This window comes from Anas acuta, chromosome 4, assembly GCF_963932015.1.
Source record: "Anas acuta chromosome 4, bAnaAcu1.1, whole genome shotgun sequence".
NCBI lineage: Eukaryota > Metazoa > Chordata > Aves > Anseriformes > Anatidae > Anas > Anas acuta.
The window spans coordinates 70,439,257-70,451,918 of record NC_088982.1 but is presented as its reverse complement, the minus strand read 5'-3'; the positions used below and the strand labels follow the sequence as shown (position 1 = coordinate 70,451,918).

At 49.3% G+C, this 12,662-nt stretch overlaps 1 protein-coding gene and 1 long non-coding RNA gene across 3 annotated transcripts in view; one reads left to right on the top strand and one right to left on the bottom strand.

Annotated features, from left to right (window-relative positions):
- Nucleotides 1–9,470, top strand: part of CXXC4 (CXXC finger protein 4) — a 98,514-nt gene extending 89,044 nt beyond the window's left edge. For both annotated transcript variants that reach the window (XR_011096465.1, XM_068681869.1), the window contains one exon: nt 2,811–9,470. Coding sequence is in view for 1 of the 2 variants with exons in the window: in XM_068681869.1 (XP_068537970.1) it covers nt 2,811–2,855 (45 nt within the window). In the remaining variant the exon portion in view is untranslated. The remainder of the gene's footprint in view (nt 1–2,810) is intronic.
- The window catches only part of LOC137856464 (uncharacterized), a 256,606-nt gene continuing 252,963 nt past the window's right edge, over nt 9,020–12,662 (bottom strand). Inside the window, exons 11-12 of the long non-coding RNA XR_011096467.1 lie at nt 9,884–9,993; nt 9,020–9,142 (exon numbers count right to left, since the gene is read on the bottom strand). This is a non-coding gene — a long non-coding RNA (uncharacterized lncRNA). The remainder of the gene's footprint in view (nt 9,143–9,883; nt 9,994–12,662) is intronic.

Genomic DNA, 12,662 nt, shown 5'->3' with positions numbered 1-12,662 from the left:
CCGTAGCCAGTGTGTGAGTTTTCTTCTGTGAGATGAGGGTTTTTGCTCTTGGATCAAACATCAAAGGGGTCTTACATAATGCAGCGTCTTTTAACATTGGTAAGGTATTAGGCCATAATCATGTAGCGCTCTGATGTATTTTATTATTCTATTTTATTTCTGAATGCGGCTCACCTCTACCCAAGTGATTCCCTAGCCCTACAGAAAATAATGATGAAGGCGATAAAGTCCTCTTTCTGTGCAGCTCTGGATTTGGGTGCACCCCAAGCAACAGCATCCTTGGCAGGGGTGGCTAGCTCTCCTGGTTCCTCATCTACCTACCAAATCTTTCTGGAGGCTGTGAGGCTCGTGAGCATCTCCAGCAGATTTTGTAGGCATGAGATTGCGAAGGCTGGGGCTGGGACTGAGCTGGGCAAGCGAGCGGGCCTCCTGGTGCCAGCATGGTGGCCCCGTGGGGTTCACTGGGTTATTGGTCACGGCAGGTGTGGGAGGCGTTGTTCTTTAATGAACACCCGTGCTGTAAAAAGGAAGGGCTCAGCTGTCGAAATGAGCCTCTGGTGATGGATGTGTATGATTTTTCCACTGCTGTTTAATTTAAGGGATTTTCCCTGTTCTGTTGGTTCTGGTTGCCTTTTTCACCTCCTCGTGAAACCCCAAAATGTAACACTCTCGGCTCTCTATCGAAGTATATTTTTTCAAGGCGACAATTAAAATTTCAGATTTCAGACATCTGCTCCTTCCGATTCTGCAGCAAACGTCTGTCCCGGCGAACGCTGCCGAGAGGAGAGTGCAATAGCAAGTTTTAAAGCAAGAAAGTCATTTGGCACCGGGCTTGCGCAGGGATAAATTCTCCATCCCGCCGCGCTTTACAGCATTACGGGTTTCTGAGCATCCTCCTGGGAGCCAGCCTGCCGTTTGTCAGCATTTGCACCAGCGCGAGCAGCGACGGCTGCCTTCAACAATGCTGATCAGCTCCCGTCCTGCTCCTCGCCCGCCTCCCCGACGTGCGGGGGAATCTGTCTTCCCTGTCACTCAGGATAATGACGCCCCGCCGGCAGCGCGCGGGGCCGGCAGCACGCTGTAATCTCCTTGAGAGCTTCATTCCCCAGCTGGGACTGCCGAATTTAAGCATGCAGGCGGTGGATGGTGGCTGCACTTGAGCCTGGCTGTTGGTGTGCCGAGCTGCTGAACGGGCTGAAGGGGCTTTTTTTTTCTTTTTGTCTGGAAATAATAACCTTGGCTTTTGCAGGGGCAAAATCTAAGGGTTTCACCTCGTTAAATCGGGTCTGCTTTAATTTGAGCCACCTATCCCATTTTCGAAAGCTTTCTTGCGTGGATTAATAATTCATTCCCAAACAGGGGGTTAGCGCAGTGGATATTTCATTGTAAATGCGTATCTGTAATTAGAGCTCAGCGTGCCGATGCAAAATTCCTTATCTTGTAGTTTTTCAGAGGCACCCATCTTAAACCACAGCCTTGCCCTTCAAAAATATGATTCCGTGTATTTAAAGGTCTGAATGACCTTTTAATCAGACACTGCACCTTTCCTTCCAGCTGATATGACAACGTCTGACAGTAACTCGACCTGATGCTGCAAGGAAATAAATAAAGGCCATCTCAGCTGCTACGCCTTTAAATCTGCCTAGCGAGCTGCGGTTTTGTGTTTGGGTAGATGGACCCACGGAGGAGCATTACGTTTAGTTTTCAGGCGAAGACAATATATTGAGTTTAATACATTTGCATGTCTGGCTGCTCTTTCGAGATCAATTTAGGCGTGTGATTGCTTCCTACCACTCTGAAGTCGAGCCTCTCCCGCAGCCGACCTCCTTATGAATTATGAATCCGCATCCCTCGCTGGAGCTCAGCAGCCATCTTACAGCCCGCGCCGACCCGCGGGGACAGCCCTGCCGTGCCACCGCCGCTCCTCGGTGTGCCCGGGGAGCTCACTCCTGCTGCTGCTTCCTCACCAACCGCGCGGGACGCAGTGGGGGCTGGCGCAAAGGAAACTCCAGCCCTTGGGGGTGGTTGTATCAGTGAACACCACCAGCAAAATCAGCGAGTGTTTGCGTGTGGTTTCCCAGGGTCTTGCTTTTAGGATGGTCTCTGCTGCTGCTGCTGGTGGGCAGCTCTGGATGAGCCAGGCTGGCTGATCCGGCATCAGCTCAGGGCTGGCCCCAGCTCCCTGGAGGAGAGCCGTGGGTCTGTACGCACGGGCTCGGAGGGCACTGGCATCAGCTTCTGACTTTGAAGGGCAAGCAGGACCTCGCAGACACTGCCCTTGCAGGCTCAGCACCTCTGCCTCTGATGCATGTTGTCCTTTAAAGCTGTGAAAGGAATTGGCTTGTGCTCAGGTGCCCATGGAGGCACCCAAATTCAGGCAGACACCATTTGGGGGGAAGGCAGCCAGGGGAAGGAGGGAGTGGTCCTGAAGGCAGGCCCGCTCTGCCTCCGCATCCCCTCTGCCAGGACGCGGCCAGGCACCGTGGCGAGGTTGTGTGGTTGCTCCAAAAGCTCTGTCTGGTTTCCAGGAGATGTTTTTGCTAACAACGTTTGCGTTTCCATGAATGCCTCGCTTGACTACCTAAGGAGACCGTGTGTTAGGTGTGCTATATGCCACCTCACGCCCGTCACGTGTGACCCTAAAGCGGCGTGTGCGCGTCTCCGCGAATCGTCGAGCTGTGTGAGGCATCGTGCTGTTCCTAGATAACTGAAAGTATGCCTGAAATGTAAAGGGAAAGAACAAGTAGAAGAAATCGAGTGTTGTAATGCCGCGAAAGAAAGCTTAACTTGTTTTCTTGCTTTTTTTTTAGAGAACACCTGTTCCCAGCGCTGAAGCATTCCGATGGTTCTTTTAAGCAGTAGTGTATCTTATTTTCAAGGCAGTCCGAAGTGAATGGCAAGCTAAAGTCTTGTTTTAAGAAACTGCTTAGTCCACCATTGAAGAATATACTCAGATACTATTTTCATTTCTGTATAGGGGTTTCCTCAAAAGCAAAAGACAAAAATCTGGGAGCCTGGGGAATTGGCCGGCTTATTCACATTCAGTACACTGATTCTTTCTTTGATGTAACTTAGCTATACTAGTGAAGTTGTTGTCTATTTTTAAAGTGGCTGTAAAAAAAAAAAAAAAAGTTTGGGTAAACCCCTGCTATAAAGTCATGTATCTTTGAAAAGTAACATATCTATACTTCATTTTCAAATATATGTGTTTCAGTACTGTAAACTGTACAGATAGCCGCTTGTATTTTGTGTGTTTAGACACAAGGAGACAATCATGTCTGAGCATCTATGGAGATTAACGGTTTGTACACAACGGTGTGGTTCTGCGAGTTAAATCCGGAGCAATAAATCCTAGCTTTAAAGATTATTTTGCTAGTTGTTTAGCAGCAGCAGCAGCAACAGCAGCACTGTTTTACCATGCATCCTCCCATAGAGACTTGATGCCAAGTTTTCCAAGACAAACAGATTGTGACACATCCAGCAATTACCTGCCGTCATGGTGTCGTAAGAAGGGAAGACATAACATTGCAGATTACTCTTTCCAGCACTATATTAGAGTAGTGGTTTATGCACTTGCATTGCTTCCAAAGGAGCTTTACAGAGGGCTTTCCCTCAAAAAATGCTGTACGGTGTTCGACCCACTTTTCACTGTGCTGTGTGGTGGATTGCCCAGCCTAGGTGGCCGTCCAACACCGCTCGTCTGTGCAAAGTCTGTTCTAGAATGCAACACAGAGTGAGTACGAGCCCCTGGGATAGACGATGACTCGGCCAAATTACCCTCCGTCTGTGGGTTCTGATGTAAAATTTTCAGTCAATGGGGAAAATGTTTCATAAAGCCGAATGCAATACTTTTGGTCCAAGTGGAGCTCCTCACAGTCGATCTTTGATCATTGGACCGGTTCAGGTCTCACTTGCAGTTACGTTCATTTGAGAGCCTGGATGTTTCTGCGGTATAAAAATTAACTTTTTTTTTTTTTAATTTGCAAAAAGCAAAGACCACTTCTCCCCGCACATTCCTCCGTCCACTGATCTTAGCTTTGCTTTCCCACCAGTCCCTTAGGCCCCCAGCAGCACGGTCTGCCAGGCTTCTTCCCACTCTAGCGCCATCTGCCCTCCGGCAAGGCAGCTCACGGTGGGCTCTAACTCACGTGTCGTGAAAGATAAGGAGGATGATAAGGAGGATACCAAACTTAGGGATACCCAATACCAGTTGATCAACACGTTTTATTGCTTGGCTTCGTCATACCGCTCATGAGTGGAAAGGCCATCCCGTCAAAGTAAGCGAAGGCTGTCGTGCCACGTGCTTGACAGCTTGGCCATTTTGTACAAGACAGGACTCCCAGTAGTGTCACAGAAAGGTGCTGGGCATGGAAATACTTGGCCAGTGACACACAGCCCGTCCAAATCTCCTCTCCTTTCAGCACTTTCTCTGTTATTTGCTCAACGCTTCAGGCCTTGGCCCCTGGTCACCCTCATGTGGTGGAGCACGTGGGGTGGTGGGAGCACCGCGGTGTGGGACCTGCACGGGAGGGGGGACACCGGCGTTGTCAGGGGAGGGAGCTCTGGGGACTGGCGGCTCTTGGGACCACTCCGGAGAGCCAAGGTCCTCCAGGAGGAGCCTCCTGGGGTCTCACGTGTGTCAGCAGGGCAGGGGTGGGCCGCAGTACCCGGAGGAGCGCGGGCGGGCTGGGCTCATGCCCACGTCATTGCGTTGTGCGACGCCGTGCCATGACTTCAGGAACGGGAGCGCCGTGCTCGAAATGCTTCTGTCACGGTGCCCCCCGTAGAGTTTGTGCACGGATTTCTTTTGTGTTTGAGACTTTTTGGTTAGGGCCTCTGTTGCTGACCACTAGGCCGATACGAGCTCTGTAAGGTCTTCTCTACCGAAATGCTGATTGACTTATCAACCGAAGCCTTATTTGCACATCTGGCTGGTAAGCTTGCCTTGCTTTTTGGAAAATTGTGATCGCTCTTACAGAAGTAGAGACAAAATTAAGTTCAGGCTACATTAGGTGTACAAAGAATATTCATAGCAATGTACTTACTGTCTGATACCCTAATGTTGCATGTCTTGATGTGCTTTATTTTTTTTGTTTTGTCATTTTGTTTTTAAAAACTGATGGATCTGTATATTGTAATTGTAGTGTTTTACATGTCGATTCAAAATTGTTAAAACAAACAAAAACAACAAGCAAACCTGTTAATTATTGAAAACGAACAAGAGTTGATTTTTCTTTGATTTTCCCGCGTGGTTTTCATTTCGGATGTTGTTCCTTTACACCATCACATTTAGATTTATGTGATGTAGTGCACATAGAGCGTTTTGGTTAGTGATGTTCAAAGAAGGAAATCCTTTTTCTGGCCTTCCCTCTCCCCCATTGTATGCATATTTGTAAATCAGAATTTTTTTTTCAGGTACTAATGATCAAATTTGTGCTTTTCACAAAGACCAAGAACATTTTCCAGTATGAAAGTTTGTCCTCCTCTTTCATTCGCTCGTCACAAAAAAGAGGTTAAAAAAAAAAAAAAAGAACACAATTTTGCAGTCTTTTAGGTGTGAACATTAAGGCTAATGGAAGCATTGTTGGCATACCCCAGATAAACGTGTAGGAAAAATGGTAAGGCTGAAAGGGAGGCACGTGTACCCGTTCAGTGAATTAATAACAGACCCTCCGTACGAGGGCAAATGCTCCCTTCCGTGCAGAACCCCTGGTATGTAAGTCATGGAATTAACGTTAAAGAATACCGAGTTTTTAAATGGGCCATATCTGTAATCAAATAATGAAGAAAGAAAGTAGTTAAATGAACATACCATTCAGGGTCGAATACACTCAGCAAAAAGCAGTAGTGGGTCTTTGATCATGGTTAGATGCATAGTGATATCAAACAGTGGGTTCTCATGTAACAGCTAAATGTTTCAGATTTTGTTTTTATTAAATTTGGCAGTTTCACGCTGAGCTCTACTGTATTCTTAGTGAATAAAAGACAGCTCCTATGTTAGAAAGTACTCAATTTCCACAATTGCAGGGAACTATAGGAGTTTTTTTTTTCAGAAACACGGGCCGCAGAAATGTACTCCTTTCACAGTGTTCTCCTATTTCTGAACTGTGCAGTTATCTATTAAATTTTCTAATAGATATTTGTGTAAGGTGTATGTATGCTTGTGCAATTATGGAAAAAAAAAAACGGTTTTGGAAAACAGTGTATTTATGAAAAAAAATAATCACTTATGGGGCATGTACAAAACTGTATAAAAACATTCAATTTGCCCAGTAAAGTTGTTTTTGTGATATTTCTGTGTTGTTGAATAAAGGACTTTAGTATTCAAAATATCTCTCTTTTTCCATAAACAGGTTTTGTTTGTGGGATCTTAAACAGTGAAAACTTCTTTTAAAAAAAGAACCCTCAGAGTGAGGCAGAGGGTCCAAAAGCTGACCCCAGTCACATGTTTGGGAATGAATGCTTATGAAGTGACGGTACAACAGCTACACGACCAATTCCTTCTCAATTGGCAGTCGATGGACATCCCGTAAGCTGTGTACCTGCAGGTAATGCTGTGCTCTGAGTTGTTCAAGGTAGCAGGAAAAAAAAGAAACAACCCCTTTGTAAAACTAGGAGCGTGACGTTGAGATGTGGAGGCTACGGAAAGGGTCGTGAAGTGAGAAGTAAGACGGACTCAGCCCTTCTGTTGTGCAGGGAAGGTGGACCAGAGAGGGTGACGCGACCACTTAGCAGTTACCTTGGTAGGGAAGAGTGTGTGATGGTGAAACCTCATCCGTAACTTTGGCAGCAGAACCTAGTGCTGAGGGCGGGCTGTCACGGCGCTCCTGGAGCATCGGGGATTACAAGCATTGGTTGTGAATGGTGGCGATGCCTTGCTCTTTGTTGTACTGCTGCTCAGTTCCAAGTTCTGCTCTCTGCCTGCATCGTGAGCTACACCTAGGAAAGGAATCCGTTTCCTGCTCCCATTTCATTTCCCCGTGCTACAGACAGGCATTAAAACAACTCCAGAGAGGTGGGCAGGCACAGCACCTGGTTGTCCTTGCTCCGTGAATATGCCGTGCATGAACGTAACAGCTCGTGTGTGCCAGCGCGGGACTGGGACAGGGTGTGCGAGATGAGGTAGGTCCTTCGGGCTGCCAGGGTCCTTCGATCCCAGCTGACTTTCCAGGGATCTTTTGTTTTCTAAAGGAAGCAGCAAAACCAAAAGGAACAGGGGTGGATTTTTTGCTGATCCTGGCTTCCTTCTTCGAAGCCCGTATGGATAGATGCTCTTGCGAGGCCTGGGCCGCTCATTAGACAATGCCAAGAGTGAGCCTCGAGTTGTGTTTGAAGAGGAGGAAAAGGGCTGCCAAGTTGCTCAGGCACAATTCAGTGATCTCTCTGGATTAGATACAGAATTCGCAGGGAGGAAATGTGCTAATTTTGTGAGATGGTCGATTTGGAAGCAGGAAGAGGTCTCCGAGTTCCTATTCCTTTAATGCTTTCTCTTTCAACTATTTTTCCCCTTGAGTATTGTTTTATACCAGTCTGAATGAAAAACGTCCCTCAGCTCCAGAGAAATACTCACCCCAGATATGAACCCTGCAGTTTAAAACTACCTTTAGCTTTTTATAGCTTTTATTTTTTAATTAAAAAAAAAATCTAAAAAAGAAAAACCAATCCAAACAACAAGCAGGTAATTCTTCAAAGCCCAAACTGACAAACTCATTACTGAGACTATTAAGAGGAAGGGAAATATCCTTTTGCGTGGAAGCTCAATTCTTCTAGGCCGTGCTGGACTCAATTTGTTTTTGCCACCAGCCATTTCAGCTCTCCCTGATATTTCTCCAAGGAACAAGTCTGAAATTATGAATGGTCTAGCGGTGCAAAGCAACGCGCCTTCTGGGAGGCCCCAGTCCTCCTCGCATTCCCATGGGCTTTGCTGGATAACTTGTGAAATTGGAGGAAGTTGCGGAGGTGGCTTTGTTGTAAGTTCTACCTTAGTTTGATGCCAGGATCTGCTTGGTCACCAGTGTGCAGAGGGCATGGGTAGATGGCCCTAAAGTCTAGGAAAATAAGAAACGCGTCTTGTCGGTAGAATATACAGTGACGTTTGAGACCACCAGCCCTCTCTGAGGAAAGAAAGGTGAAGTTCAGCATCACACAGGTATCGGGATCTGCCCCCACCCTGGCCTTGATTCCCTTTGCTGTTTGGTATTTAGGATGGACGCGGTTGTTGGGGTAGCTGGGTTCTCTGGAAAGGCGGTTTTGCCTAACAAGAGTAAAGGAAATGCGTGTAGCAAGTGGTAATCCTGTAAGACAAGTCATCTAGGCTGCCTGAATAAGCTGTAATGCTCAGGAAGTAAGCGCCTCCATTTTTCTTTGAAGTTTTCAAACTATATTAAGATATTTTCGTGTTATTTTTAATATAATAAACAAGGATAGTTTGTAATGCCGCTGCCCATTCCCTGAAAAGTGGGTTTTAGTCTTGAATCCTCATGGCTTAATTTCCCAACAAACTTTGAAGGCACTTCTGAGTAGACCAAGATGTCTAAATCTGAGTGCCCTGTGAGGGAAGCTCCTGTGGTTGGGGATTCATTGGTCTGTGTAAGCCACCCTTGACTTGCTGAGTGAAGGATCTGTGCTAGAAAATAATTCATCAGAAGCTTCATAGGAAGATCTTCAGGTGCCGCCACGTCAGTCAGAGCCCAGACTAATTACTCGGAGCATTTTCCCCCAGCTCAGTTTATCGCATGTATAAGCACCCTCTATCTGAGAACACCTTTCTTCCCTCACTCCTTTACATCTGCCCTCGTCACGGAGCTAACAGTGCTAGCCATCTGCGCTTCTTCGGGGAAAAAAAATAGAAGAAATGCAGATCTAAGGGGAAAGAAGGTTTGTGTCTCGAGACGGTGACTGGAATAGCTCGGTCTGTGTGGCTCGTAGGAAGCTCTGATTTCTAGCCGGGGGTGTCTGAGGCCACCAGGCTCTGTGAGAAGTAGCTGATGTGTGCAGTGGGCTTCGTCTCCTTGGTGCCTGCGTTTTAGAGATGCCTAGAGCTGGATATCCATGCCTAGAGATGGAGAGTCAGCTTGCCCGGCTGCCGTGTTGACCGAGGGTGTGTGGGTTAATGCAGAGCTATGGACAAGTGGCTTCCAACCTGTTCGGGGAGAATTAGTGGGTAAATAACCTTGTCTAAAGAAACCTGCCGCCCAGATTAGGAACTGTGAATCTAATTACTGCTTTCTGGTATTCTGCTCTGACTTGTTTTGCCTTTTTATCCCAATTGTTTGCATTCCTAGAACTGATTTGCCTTTTTTGATGCAATGCCATGTGACCTGCTGATTAATTTTTGTGAGCAATCATAACCTCCAAGCTATGGCTGACTTGCTATCTTTTTATGCTATGCTCCATAAACATTCATTCATTTCTTATGATTACTGTGTGGAAACAGACTTTTACAGGCTAATAAACTTGGATTTGAACTGGATGAAGAGTTTCCTTGTGTCAATTCTTTTGTGTGTCTAAGACAAAAAGAATAAATAAATTATAAAAAAAAAAGAGGAATGGACACATGAAGGTGCAAACATTGACTCGACTTAACCAGGTCTCTGTAGCTATCCCCGCAGGTGCTCTCAGCAGTAAACCTGGAAACACCAGCAGCAACACCTCCAGGTCATTTCAAGCGTGGTAAGCAATGAGAAATGCCCTCCCTTTAAACCAAACCCAAGCTTCCAGGGCTCAGGGCTGGCAGAGAGGGGGAAGGGAAGCGAGGGCTTGTCCTTAATTGCTCACTGCCGTGTCTCCTCTCCCCTAGACCTGCTTTCTTCACCGCGCTGACACGCAGCCTCCAGCTGAGACCAATTAGGCAGCGCCTTCGCCTCCGCTGCGCCGTGCTTACCCGAGCCAGGCGATGCTCGCGCTGCTCACGTGTCGGCTCAGGGGGTCTGGGGCTGCCTCCTGCCCTGCCCTCGGGGTCCCGTGCCCCAGTCAGCAATGCCTGGTGGACGTCTAGAAGCAGAAGTAAGAGGAAATCTCACCTTGTAGCTCTTTGTGGCATCCCTCAAGAGGCGTGTGCGCTGCCAGCAACCTGCACGGGGTGGGATGGGGTTTCTGCAGGGACAGGCAGCCGGGCTGGCCTGCTGCCTGCACACAGCTGCAGACCATCCTCCCGTGTAAAGGAGCCGGCGTCCTCGTTGCACGCCCGCCTGATGGTGTTACAAGCATTATGCACAAAAATGGCATCATTGCAACTGCTCGCTGCAGGCCCGGGGTGTGGCCATGATCTCGATCTTGCCGAAGGAATTGGATGGCGGAAGGAGGACGAGTGCTTCACCTCGGGTGTGAGCAGGGACAGCAAGGGCAGCTGAGCTGAGCAGCCAAATCAGCCGGGACCCGTCCCCATCCCCGCAGAGCATCCGTGCAGAGCTGGCACAGCCACCCTGGCCAGGCACCATTTGGAGGCACCGCCGGGCCCTGGCGTTCATTTCCTGCTGCTGCTGGAACAGGCGACCTGGGCTCGCTTTGTGGGATGGGGACGATGCCAAGGCAGCCTCACCACAAAGGCGAAGCACAAGCAGGATTATTAGCTAATTGTTTTTTTTTTTTTTTTCCTGTTGCAACCCAGCACATCTGACTCCAGTAACATAAGCGAGAGTTGCAACAGTTGAGAAAAAAAAAGAGAAGCCAGGGAAAGGAAAAAAAGTTCACTTGCCCACTCTTATTTTTTTTTTCAATTTTAATGTTTAATTTTATTTATTTATTTTTAATTTTTGCCCTTATTTTAGCTTCCCAGGGCATGACCCTGCTGGTGGGTCCCCTGTCACCTGGCTCATGCCCGGGTCAGTCACAGCTGTCTTTGCCCCCTCAGATACCTGCTGATACGCATGGCCTGGGCTGGATTCCCTGCTTTGTGCTGCACTCCGGCCCTGCAGCACAGCATCCCGGGGCGTAGCAGGAGCAATGTGCCGGGAAGGGCCGGGATGAATTGCTGCTCCTCGCCAGAGCCCCAGGGAGCAGCGGAGGGGGGGCCGGGGCGCAGCCCATCAGTTTCCACCGCGGTGCCCATGACTGCACTGACCCAGATGAGCATCACTGCTGCTGTGTGATTCTCCCTGCCCAATTCACGGGACCCACTCCAGTGTTTCCTCCATCGCAGCCCCAAGCAAACCTCTAACAGGTTATTTTGACCGTGTTTCCCTTAACAGCACTACTGCAGAGAGCCCACCTTTACACTAGAGTGCCTGCCTTAGAAAAGGTCACAATTACTGGAAAGGAGGTTTTCTATTCGGCGCTGATGTTATCTACGTTGCAGGTGAGTATTGCAGGGCGGACGCAGGGTCTGTGCTCGCTCCTTCCTCCAGGAGCGCGTCGAAGCCGGCCAGATGCCGCACCAGCCCTAGGCTGCTCCCCTTTACTCCAGTGGTGCTACTCTGACCTTACACCCCGGTGAGGTTTGACACCCCAGGAGTCTCCTTCACAGCCCTCCTGTGCCAGGGCCACCACCACGGCCACCGCACGGAGCCGGCTGTGTGCCCAGACCCACTCGGCTCCTCTTTTCCCATCAGCAAACACCCGCCACCAGCACTTCGCACCATTACACCTCCTCGGAGAGGCAGAAAACACAGAGGCTGTTTGTTTTCACATCTACCCACCTAATTGATGGGTTGAGAAAGGGGAGGCGGGAGGGGAACTTCAGCCCTATTAAGCGGCGGGGAATTGCGTGCGTTAGATTAGAAGTGTTTGTATTACAAATACCGCCAGGAGCCCCGGCAGCTCCGAGCCAGCTCTCGGCAGCCGGGGTAAAGCCGCCCGCGGTGCTGGAGCCCTTTATAAACATTTGCAGTGCTCCAGGTGCAGGGGAGGCTCGGGGCAAGCCGGGCACCTCGGAGGGGGCGCGGGCTGGGGGCAGCCCTGCTTCCCCTTCCCAACAGGGCTGCTGCAGGCCGGGGCAGGGGATGGGGAGGAAAGAAAACGCTGGGTTGTGCGGCAGGGGGACAGCATCGGTGGGGCTGGAGGCTGAGGGCTCTCCCTTGCCATCTCCAGCTCTGAGCAAAGCCGGAGACCTCTCCCTGTTAAAAATAATAATAATAATATAAAAAAAAGCGAGAGGCCCTTTAGCAAGTCACTGCCTTCCTGCAGCCACACAGTGCGTGGAGCTGAGACGGTTTCCCCTGCGTGCTGAGCTGGAGACAAAGAGGGCGCAGGAGCCAGCGGCGTGGGGGGGCTGCAGCCGCCCCCACCACCCAGCTCCCCAAAGCACCACCCCGGAGAGCAGCACAGGGCGAGGGGCAGCCCTGCAGGAACCCACAGATCAGGCCCCTGCCCTCATTCACAGCAGGGCAGAGGCTCGGGTGGTGAGGTTGAGCTGCTCTCCAAAATGGAGAGCGGTGCGGGGCGCTGGGCTGCTGCAGGGACAGAGCCCGGTGGCTGGGAATCTGCCCCCTTCTGGTCCCCCCCACCCCGAATCCCCCCAATTTGCTGTTGATAAAAAAATGATGATCATCATAAAAAAAAATCAGGAAGGAGCTCAGCGCTCCCCCAGCAACCCGGCCATTAGCATGCTCGCCCTAATACTTTAATCCCCATCATTGTTTATAAGCGAGGTTGCGCGCGGCGCCGGCTGATTTATGAATATATGTAATATTTCTCTGTTTTAATTGAAACGGCAACGTTTGGGT